This window comes from Sander vitreus, chromosome 4 (assembly GCF_031162955.1).
Source record: "Sander vitreus isolate 19-12246 chromosome 4, sanVit1, whole genome shotgun sequence".
Taxonomy (NCBI): domain Eukaryota; kingdom Metazoa; phylum Chordata; class Actinopteri; order Perciformes; family Percidae; genus Sander; species Sander vitreus.
Window position 1 is genome coordinate 18,126,459 of NC_135858.1, and position 11,038 is coordinate 18,137,496.

Consider the following 11,038-nt stretch of genomic DNA (forward strand, 5'->3'; position numbering starts at 1 on the left):
ATCAATACGAATAATTCTTTAGTTAGGATGTACTAAAACGATCCTATGTTTACTGTATTTGCTTATCATGTCTATAGTAGGCCTATATCTGGACTGCACATTGCAGGATGCAGGACACACTCTTTTGTAAAAACAAAATAATGAATGGTGAGTTCCTGACACCTTGTGGTTAAAAATAAGAACTACATCTAGTATGATTCTCTACAGATTGTGCAACAAGGGACTTGAACAAATATTAACTTACATGTCTAAAACGACAGGAAGTGGTCACAGAAAACGAACTTTGCACTGCCTCAACTACAGCCAAGCAAAGAACATTTTTTTCCATTTTAAACCGGTTAAGTAACTTTACGACGCTCCCTAATCACCACTTCCACGACCTTTGACCTTAGTCGCAGCTAGCTGTAGCATGCGTTGGGTAATAACAGGAAGACTGTGCACACTTAAACATAGCATTATTAAAGACGTGCTCACACATTTGCCGAGATTTGTGGCTCGTCGAAATATGTCGTCGTCTCAAACTAAACGACCGGTTTCCTTACTGGGAACTATGGCGTTCGGTGGTCGAGCCGACGCCGAGCAGAGCCTGGAGATGGTGAAGACTTTCCTGGACAGGGGACACAGCCATGTGGACACAGCCTTGATGTATGTGGACGGGAAGTCAGAGACAATCATAGGCGGCATGAATCTTCCTAAAACAGGTATATCAGAAGCACCCATATTCGTATTGACTCTGTGTGCTGAGTTTCTTAAGTGGTCTAACCAAGCTGTCCCTCAAGTCATTAGACAACGTACCTGCCGGTTGGCACCTGGCACCAGCTTGGAATTATGGGTATCAAAACTGTCCCGAGCCCCCCTCTAACCAACGGATAACAGCTAGCACTGATCAGTGATTCTTGACTTTTTCAAGAATTAAACGTTTTAATTACACATAAATAAATAAACACATTAAATACATTGTTTTACTTTATTTATGTGTAAGGGACTGTACAATAAACATACTTTACTATTTGAGATACACCAGAGTAAGATAGAAGGTAGTTTTGCTAGGTCAATAATAAACAACAAACATGACAAAATAGGACACATAATGCAAAATTACACACACACACACACACACACACACACACACACACACACACACACACACACACACGTCAGCAAGGCAAAACCAATAAAATGTAGATTGAATGTGGTCACAGAGTTGGGTAGCGACTAGCAGACTTCCTAGGTTTTGCCCTGATCAAACCCATAGACAGTATATAAGAAGATCAAACCCTGTCCTAGCTTTTAACTTATATAGCAAATCCAGCAATTTAGTATTAGTATTAAAGTAGCGGGATTCACAAGAGGCAGATAAAAAGAAGAATGGTCAAACTCAGATCAGCCGATGTACGTTCAGTCCCTGTATGGTTCAGGCTGAGTGGATGCTATTGATCCTGGATCCTGCATTTCTCAGCAGCTAATTTCTGCACAGGAGCCTCCTAACTGGTTTATGTGGACATGTTTGTATCGCTTGTTTAAGTATGATGTAAAGTTGCAGCTCCTTTGGAGATAATTCGAAAACATTGACATCTACATTTACATTGGGCAACATTGAGGCCAGTGTTTTACCTGCCAATATAATACATCAGTTACATTAAAGATGAGATGTATACAGTATTTGTGGATTGAGACATGATTGTCAAAATAATGTGTAAAAGCTATTCCTTATGAAAACACTTTCTAGAGCTTGTTGGGGGCTGGACAAAGCAAGTATTGACACAAGAACAGGGCCAGAAATGAGCCCTGGGAACAAGTACATATATTACCAATGTACTTGTATGATTATCATTATCCAGACTTGGTCTGACTGTTAACTGGACTTAAGTCCTCTTAATACCAGACTCTTAATATCCCTTGATAACCACACCGCCAGATAATCAAGAGTCATTAAGATAGCAGTTTGCTAAAACATCCTGTAAATGACAGACTTTTAATTCAGTGTTTCTGTGTGACAGTAAGCATAGCAACCAAGGTCAACCCCTGGGATGGGAAAACGCTGAAGCCAGAGAGTGTGCGCTCTCAGCTGGAAACCTCCCTTCAGAGGCTGCGGACCGATTGTGTGGACCTTTTCTACCTTCATGCCCCTGACCACCAGAACCCCATCCAGGATACCCTTAGGGCCTGTAATGAACTGCACAAAGAGGTAAAGAGACCCCATAACTAATGTTCCATGAGTTATAACTGAAACCTTTCCTTTAACATGACACACCAACAAGGGTAGCATCTTTGTCTACAATGTATACTTTTTAAAATCAATGATACTGTACCTATTATGTTGGGAATATTTAATTAAACTATGATTTTTATGTTAAAATATCCCCCTCAGGGAAAATTCAAGGAGTTTGGTTTATCGAACTATGCATCGTGGCAAGTGGCTGAAATTGCCAGCATCTGCAGACACAACAACTGGATTGTTCCCACTGTGTATCAGGTATTCTGACACCTTGTTTTAAAACAGCCTTTTAGTTTCATCTCCAATCAATTGCATCCTCTTAGAATAAGTAAGCTGCTCAATGTATGTTCATGTTGCATCCCTCCATATGAGTGGCTGTGTGGTGAAAATCCCATTCTTTTCATGTAAACATGATACTTAGGGCTAGAAATTCCTGTGTTTTTAGAGTAAGTTGAAAACATTTGTGCAACTGCTTATCCAGAATTTCAGTAGTTTTCGTTGCGGAAAGAAACCATGGTTAAGCAGCTCCAGTGCTCTCACTATAATCTTTAATTTGATGTTCTTGAACTATCTTCACCTTATCTTATCTTTCTTTCCTTGCTTACTATACTTTCACTTACATTTAACCTTTGACTATTGTCTGTACCCTAACTTTGACTCTTGCAACCTTTCACAGGGAATGTACAATGCCATTACAAGACAGGTTGAGACAGAGTTGCTGCCATGTCTGAGATACTACGGAATGAGATTCTATGCATACAATCCCCTAGCAGGTGCTGTATATCCTCCTTTTGTGGTACATCTTGTAGCCTACTGTAGTCGTCCTGTTGTTTCTTTCAAAAGGAGATGCTCACAGTTGGTGATACTTGGTGCCCAGCAGATTCAATCCTAATCCTAGCGCCATCATCAGGTCACACACTGCATTTGTTCAATACTTGGGTTTATGACCACAGACTGGAAAAACATTCCCATCAGCCACAACTGTACTTTGTGTTTAGTGTTAATTTGCAAATGTTAGCAAGCTAACATGCTAAACTAATGGTGGACATGGTAAACATGTTTACCAGCATACTGACATTAGCATTTACTGTAGCTCTAAGCGCCACTGTGCCTACGGACAGCCTCACAGAGCCACTACCATGACTGTAGACCCTTATCTTGTTTTGACATTAATAGTAACTTTTTTTTCCAAAATATAGCATGAAAAACCTTCATTTTAAGTGAGTATTGTATTGACAGTATTGACTGCATAAATAGTAGAACCCTAGCTTGAATTCTGACATTACTCCTCTGCAGGTGGTCTTCTAACAGGAAAGTACCATTACCAAGACAAAGATGGTTCCCAGCCTGCAGGACGATTCTTTGGTAACAACTGGGCCGCAGCATACAGGGACAGGTGAAAGACCTGGGGTCTCATTTATAAAACTGTGCGTAGGATCCTTACTATAAGTGTACGTACGCCAAAAACAATTCAGATTTATAAAACCGTGCGTACCTACATCTGTAAGCGATGTTCCCTTTATAAATCACAGATTACCTACAAGTGTGCGTACGTGGATCAGCCTCTTATCCCGCCCTGTACACGCCCATTTTTAACCATAAATAGTCAATGCAAAGCACCTCGTGAATGCTGATAAGTATGTTAATGACACTGGCAGTCACCGAATCATGACGACTGGCGGAGAAAAAGCAAAAAAAACTCTCAGACATTGGTGAATTGCTGCCAATTGAATTATAATTTCGGCCTGTTGTCGCACAGTGTAGGGAAACCTGATGTATATACCTTTATTAATAATATCTTCCAAAACGGCAGGCATTACGGCACAGGGACAGCTTCGATATACCAGACCTATATATATATATATATATATATATATATATATATATATATATATATATATATATATATATATATGATAAGATTTAACAGAACTATACTGCATATTATATCCAAACAAGCCTTAGTGATAAAGTTGAAGATTATATATCTTATTTATTAAAAAAAAAAAAAAAACACTTAGCTGTCTGGATGGCGCGTTGCCCTCTCTACTGGACCCAATTCAGTACATAGATCCAAGAGCGCAGCTTTATGGAATTTAAATCGGCATAGCCAGTCATCGTCATGGTCCCTGAAGCCTTTTTCTCTCCTGATTCTTCCATTGGGGGTTAGTCCTCCTGCAGGGCCAGCAGTGCCATCATGCAGCATTACGCACGGGGGTCACCGCAGTATTAATATGTTTACAACAATTAGAGTGATTGTAGACACCTTGCCAAAAACAGCATCAACTAGTGGCATCCCCCCCCCCCCCCCCAAGATACAATTTGAAGACGAAAGTCTAATAGGTAAACACACTTTTCTTCATGCAGGTTTTGTTACGAACAGTATTAAAGTTAGGACCGATAACGAGGAATATTAAGTGTAACGATTGCGCGAGAGCTTAACGGCTGTATTTTCCAGACTTTGACATTTGATGATATGTGCACAGTATTAAAGACAGATATTTAGTTATCTGCACTGTGTTCTGCCGTTATCTAATGCTAGGGTATTTGATGCTATCCTGTATTCCATGGAGTCGGGCCGTCTCCTCCTCCTGCGCCCCGTAGCGGACAATGTGACGGTGAGACAGCGCAGATTAAACATGAACGAGTTTTGGTTTAAGATTGATTTGTAGGTGTTTATGGAACAATTATCACTCAGTACAAGCGCAAAAAACACTGCTGGATTTAATCTTCATGGTAACGTGGATGATATGGAGTGAAGAAATGTGCGTGAAGAATTAATACTTGAAAAATATTAAGAGTAATCTTTATTCCCACATGTACTTTCTGCAGTCTGATTTCAGTTCACCACCTCACCATCTGCGTCGCCAATTCCCATTGTCTCCAAAATGTGCGTACGCATGGGTCAGAGTTTGCGTGGAGGACCGCACATTCTCCCGTCAAGTTTGTTTTTTTATAAATCACAACCTTTGCGTGGGAAGTGGCGTACGCACATTTTCAGCCCCGTTTTGTGCGTCACGCCACGTTTATAAATGAGACCCCTGCAGTTTATTTTTAAGACTAACAAGTAACTTGTTTTATGTTGTTGCATCATGTTAGTTGTTTCTGCATGTCTGCACTTATCTACATCTTCCACTGATAAAAGCACACAAAGTCATTGTGCCTGTCCTCTTCTCTGTCAGATACTGGAAGGAGAGTCAATTCAAAGCAATAGACGTGGTTCAAAAGGCCTTGGAGACCGTTTACGGCTCAGAGAAACCCACCCTGACTTCTGCTGCTATGCGCTGGTTGTACCATCACTCCCAACTTAAGGTAGCTATTGTGCATGGAGCACTGCAGCGGGAAGAGATTGTGTTTTGTCATCATCACAGGGAGATATATAACATAAGATTAGAAATTTAAACTCTAGTGGGAAATGTAGGTATCTTCCTCTGCACATTTTATTTTTATGTATTCATTTGGATGTGCCCGGTCAGCTGTTTTGTATAATTAACCTCAACACTACGTGTCAAAAGGCTGTATTGGTGCTTACAGTAGCTGGAAAATGTTATACCATGAAACAACTTTAAACTCATTTTTTTCTCTTTGACCATTAAATTCTCTGCTGTCCCAGGGTGATCTGGGTGATGGAGTCATCATTGGCATGTCAAGTATGGAGCAACTTCAGCAAAACCTGGCTGCTGCAGAGGAGGGTCCTCTGGATGAAGGAGTGGTCGCCGCCTTCAGTGAGGCCTGGAATCTCGTTGCCCACGTGTGTCCAAACTATTTCCGCTAAAGAGCCAAAATCTCCACAACAGATTTGGATAACATTTAAAGCAAATTTATAGAAAAGAGAAATCTGCTAAAGCCTCTTTCCCTTAGTTTTTCTCCCCACGTTTTACCTGAATGATACTTGAAATGTGTTTCATCAATGGGAGACCAGTGTGTATTAATGTGAAGAGCACTTCAAGCTAATGTAAAAATGAAAACATAAGACATTTTTTCAGGGAAAAATAACTTTCTGGAGACTGCCTTAAACTATTACATTAAAAAGAAGAAGATTGATTGATTTAACACACAAAAGGACATGTGCTTATCTGTTTTGGCTGAATAGCAAAATATTTACATGCAATGCCTTTTTCTTATGTTGACGAATTTTAACAAAACAAGTGGCATCAACATGATTACATGTAAGCGATCATTAAGTCTTTTAACTCTAGTCACCAGTTTTTACTGAACAGTGATTCAGTCCAAAGCTAAAATTTGAGGCAAAGGACAGAAGTTCATGTTTTGGGGTGAAAAAAAGGACAAAGAGACATTAAAGACTCCAGGGGCAGCACCTGCAGTCAGGGTGAATGGTTTCAACATCTATGTCCCTCTGCTGTTGAAAGCTGGCAAAAACGACTTTAAAAAACAAACAAAAAACAGATGTATACAAGCATCTGCTCTTGCAGATGTTTCATTCTGCATCTTCGTCATCTTCCTCTTCATTATCCTGCATAGACTCTTCTTCACCAGCAACATTCTCAAACTCGCCCGTTTCTGAGTTCCACATACATTTGATCTGCACCTTGAATTCTGCCATCTCGATCCCAAAGAGTTTCTATTAACAAAAATGAAGCCAGTTTGAACAGTCAGTCAAATACAACCCAGCACAATGTGTCACCGTCAACATTTTCTGTAGTCAAACAGTCAAGAACTCACCAGAATACGAGCCTGCTCAGGAGTAAGCACGTCTCCCTCCTTACAGACTTCGTGGTCCTTCAGCAGTGTCACCACTCCTGTATTAACAGATTATACAAAATGTGACTACCGTGTGTCATTTCCGACTGTGACAATGGTAATTTTTCAGAGGAGAAGGGGTGTCACCTGTTGCACGCAAACATGTTTAAAAGGATAGGGCTGACCCTACCAACAATTATTGACTGTGTAGCCAAAGCCTGATAAAGCATATTCCTCTGTGCCATAGATTTCCATTGCTGTCCAAAACTATTAAAAACACATCACTGAGCCACACCGTTGCACTTTTAGATTTGTTCTTTCAACACGATGAACATGAACATACACCGTCCTGCTATCTAGAGCACCAAATGTGTATTAATCCACACAACAAATGCACTATTTACTCCTGTTTGAGTATAAAAAACGTACATGTTCAGCTGTTTAAAAATCACTGAGCCATTTTAAAAATCAAACTATATATTTGTGAGCTGATTTTAAAGATTAAGGCCTTCAGTAAGAACCAATGGGATTGAGGCTGAGTGCTGCGGACAGGTTAGAGAAGTCGGAAATATTGAGAGATTGACTATAACATTGTTGGTTTTGGTCTCTGCATGGGATTTGTTGATGAAAGAAAAATACAGAATAATGCCAGCCATATCCAGTAATTGTACCTTTCTTGAGAGCAGTGGGGAGTCCTAATTGCCTCAACTGGGGCTCCATCGAATGAGGAAACTGTTCAAGGGGTCCCTCATCCAGAGTTGTGTCCATCTGTGCACGGTTGCCTGACCGTGCATAATCCAGCTCTTTGAAATGATTGAAATACCTGTAAATAGAAAACACAATTTTGTCAGCTAATGAACAATATTTGGAGAACAACAGCAATTGTAGTGAATTAATGCTGCAGTGGTTTGTCATATTTGCTAAAACTATCACTACATCCTGGCAGTACTAAATGATACAGTATCTGTGATTTCTCTGCCTCCCCCTAGTGCTCCTAATGGCGTTTGCAAGTTTCCACTGCGCCCAAAGGAAAACAACCAATCAAAGCCGAGGAATCTAACAATGCCAGTCACTGCTCGTGATCTCCGACCAAACTGTAAAACTAGGCCTTGTTGATCAAATATGAATCAAGACGATGTTACTGCATTGCCTATTTCTAGCCTAAAATGTTTTCAAAACATATTTTTGAAATAAGAAAAGGTTGTGACCTGACCGCCATGGTGAAAACAGTCAAGCCAAAACCAAGCACCGTCCACCGGCCGGAGCAAACTCTCATTTTAGAGTGAACAGTACACTCAAATATGTTTCTGAAAACTATCGAGGCAAGGAATAGGTAATGCAGCAGAATCTTGATTCATATTTGATCAGCACTGCCTAGTTCGACAGTTTGTTCACGTTAGAGACTCCTTGGCTCTGATTGGTTGTTCTTCCCTATGCACCAGGTGGAAGCAGAGGAACGTGTTTTTTTATTTAGATTATCTGTCTCATATAATACTGTCAGGATATAGTGACAGTTTGAGCAAATATGACAAAGTTTTTTTTTTTATTATAAAAAGCTACCAACTGTAGCTTTAAGTGAAGCCTTACTTACTCTTGGACCTCGTCCTTTGTTTTATTTGTGAATAGTACTCCCACTTCTCCTCGTAGATACTTGGTGACCTGCACACATTATCAAAAGGCAATAACAAATGTAACGCTAAGTCTTTGCAATAGATTATTATATTTCTGGCTTATCACCATTACCTAAGATCTCACCTACCTTGTGCAAATTATCTTTGTATTCGTCTGTTTCTCCTTTACCCAAGGCAACCACCATGACTTTATTTTTGCCGAAGAAGAATCTGTGGAGGAGAGGAGAGTAACGTTAAGCCTCTTAAGACACTTAAATTAAAATTCAAAACATGTTGGTTGACGCCCCATTACCTGCTGTGTTTCCATGCTGTCCTGATGTCTTTCAGTTTGTTATTCCTCATATTGGCCACAGAGAATATGAACAAGTTTCTGTAGGTGTCCACACATTTCCGTAACTAAAAATAAAAACAGAATTTAGTGTGAGATGTTAGCAGCTTCAGCCAACCCTAGTTAGCATAGCATAGCTGACAAGACAATTACCTCCTCGATTAATTTCTGTTTAGACTCCAGTCCTTTCTTGGCTGTTTTCGTCAACGAAACTGAGGAGAAGATAATGTGATAAGCAGTTAGTTAGCTAGGAGTTTAACTGATATCCGCCAGCAGTACGTTAACGTTAACTGTCACGGCACCCAAATGTAGGCTATGTTACCAGCCATTAATCGCAGAGGGAGAAGCTAACGTTAGCTTGTTACCCCACATCAGTTGTCGAGGACAGCTGCTACATACAAGCAATCAGTTAATATACGTAACTGCTTAATGTAATCGTACATTACACAGTTTGAACGGCTATTTACTTACTTTTCTTGTCCCTCCTTGACTTCGGCATGTTTTCCTCTCACGATGGCAGAGCAGCAGACGCACATGTGAAGTGAAAGGACCCCGAAATGTTTCTGTTTTGGTGAAGCTGTCCATGTGGTGCCTGACTACAAAAATAAAGAACTTTTAATTAAAAGTAATTTGTGTTGCAGGTATGCAGAAATAAAGTGCTGATTCTAAATAAGTATATACATACGTTGAGTTAAGAGTTAGAAAACGTTCCCCTACCGTTCCCCTAACGTTGCAACTTTTATGGAACGTTCCCCTATCGTTGTAATCTTTATGGACGTTCCCCTAACGTTCCCCTATCGTTGTAATCTTGATCGAACATTTAGGGAACGTTCCCCTAACGTTATTTTTTACATTCCCTTAACCTAATAAACATTTCAAAACCGCACTCAGAACCACCAAAAACAACCAACGTTGTGTGGCGGTACAGTGCAACCACAGGTTCCCTTAACGTTTAGGGAACGTTATAACCCTGAGGGAACGTTCCCTAAACGAACTAACCTTTAGGGAACTAGAAACTAACGTCCCCCAACGTTCCCTAAACGTTCTGTGTTAGTGGGGATTGTTGTATGTTTTTATTTAACCTTTATTTATTCAGGGGAGGTTCACTGAGAGGCAGCCTCTCTTTTGCAGGAATGCCCTGATCACATTCACACATATACCTGGAAGCTGCCCAGCACAACCACAGTCTGATCTGCTGGCCACTGAGCAGCTCCACTGGAGCGTTTCTGTGTTTGGATTAAGGGCCTTGCTCAAGGGCACCTCAGTGGTATTAATGAGGGAGGGACTTTCTCTAGGCCACCACTGATACACTGTATATTAATATGGGACCACGTGTTAAGTTTCATACCGGTGATGTGGCATTTCACCTCGTGGTGAATTTCTTGCCGAGCAGTCACAAATTAATTTTACCTATCTATGTGTAACCTACTACATCACTCACAAAAATACAACCTCCTCAAAGATCCATGTGTGTACGTGGGCCCTTATTGAAGTGTGGCCCTGTGTCTAAAAGTCACATTTTCAATTGATAGGCTATTAGAAAGATGTTGCAGACTTAGTAACATTTGTCTCAAGACATTTGCTCTTCTTGCCCTGTAAGCATGAGGCATTACTTTCAGAGAGGTAGCATTAAGTGACATCAGGACAGATTTGCCCTAGTTCTGGTAACAAAGCTTTAAGAAATATGACTTTCTTTCCTCCTCAAATGGATAGACCTTAAACATCAGTATTACAGAAGTGTATCATTTGTATAGGCCTATGGCAAGAAAGCTTATACAAGCACATTCAAAACATTTCCCAATCCCCCTCATTCACCCCATATCAACATCTGAAAAACGTTATTGCCCATTACAAGCAATGGAAGTTTGTCTTTGAAGTAGCCTAAAAACAACACGTAGGCTAGACCTAGAGTATACAAACATAGCCTATAGGCTATATGAATATAATATCCAATAGGCCTAGTGGTATTGTGGTGAAAGTGTGTAGCCTTAGTGATGTCTTTTTATTTTAAGAAAAGATTAAGCAGTCATTTGTAGGCCTATAACAATTTAAACCCCTAATATAATGCCTGAATAATGTGTTAAAAGAAATTAATTGAAAATGCATTGTTATTCGGCCTATAGTCTACGTTTTCCTATTAATTAGGCCCATTTATGCCTC

General features: G+C 40.2%; 2 protein-coding genes across 2 annotated transcripts; one reads left to right on the plus strand and one right to left on the minus strand.

Moving 5' to 3' along the window:
* The first annotated feature begins 327 nt into the window (after positions 1–327).
* On the plus strand, positions 328–7,211 carry LOC144517035 (aflatoxin B1 aldehyde reductase member 4-like). The gene is made up of 7 exons (XM_078248826.1): positions 328–701; positions 2,001–2,188; positions 2,372–2,476; positions 2,895–2,991; positions 3,515–3,614; positions 5,401–5,530; positions 5,832–7,211. Exons 1-7 carry the CDS (start codon positions 410–412, stop codon positions 5,991–5,993), a joined length of 1,074 nt encoding a protein of 357 aa, XP_078104952.1. The 5' UTR covers positions 328–409; the 3' UTR covers positions 5,994–7,211.
* On the minus strand, positions 6,128–9,456 carry mrto4 (MRT4 homolog, ribosome maturation factor). Its single transcript, XM_078248827.1, has 8 exons — positions 9,350–9,456; positions 9,032–9,090; positions 8,843–8,946; positions 8,679–8,760; positions 8,511–8,578; positions 7,591–7,742; positions 6,902–6,978; positions 6,128–6,800 (listed from the first exon to the last, which is right to left on the minus strand). The coding sequence occupies exons 1-8, from the start codon at positions 9,375–9,377 to the stop codon at positions 6,657–6,659; spliced, it is 714 nt and encodes a 237-aa protein (XP_078104953.1). The 5' UTR covers positions 9,378–9,456; the 3' UTR covers positions 6,128–6,656.
* Positions 9,457–11,038: the final 1,582 nt, after the last annotated feature.

Excerpts from the sequence above, each read along its gene's own strand:
- LOC144517035 (XM_078248826.1), top strand. The coding sequence starts at position 410 with ATGCGTTGGGTAATAACAGGAAGACTGTGCACACTTAAACATAGCATT. Across the intron at positions 702-2,000 it reads CATGAATCTTCCTAAAACAG|TAAGCATAGCAACCAAGGTC; the intron begins GTATATCAGAAG and ends TCTGTGTGACAG. Across the intron at positions 2,992-3,514 it reads TGCATACAATCCCCTAGCAG|GTGGTCTTCTAACAGGAAAG; the intron begins GTGCTGTATATC and ends ACTCCTCTGCAG.
- mrto4 (XM_078248827.1), bottom strand. The coding sequence starts at position 9,377 with ATGCCGAAGTCAAGGAGGGACAAGAAAA. Across the intron at positions 8,947-9,031 it reads AACAGAAATTAATCGAGGAG|TTACGGAAATGTGTGGACAC; the intron begins GTAATTGTCTTG and ends TTTTATTTTTAG. Across the intron at positions 8,579-8,678 it reads ACAAAGATAATTTGCACAAG|GTCACCAAGTATCTACGAGG; the intron begins GTAGGTGAGATC and ends TAATGTGTGCAG.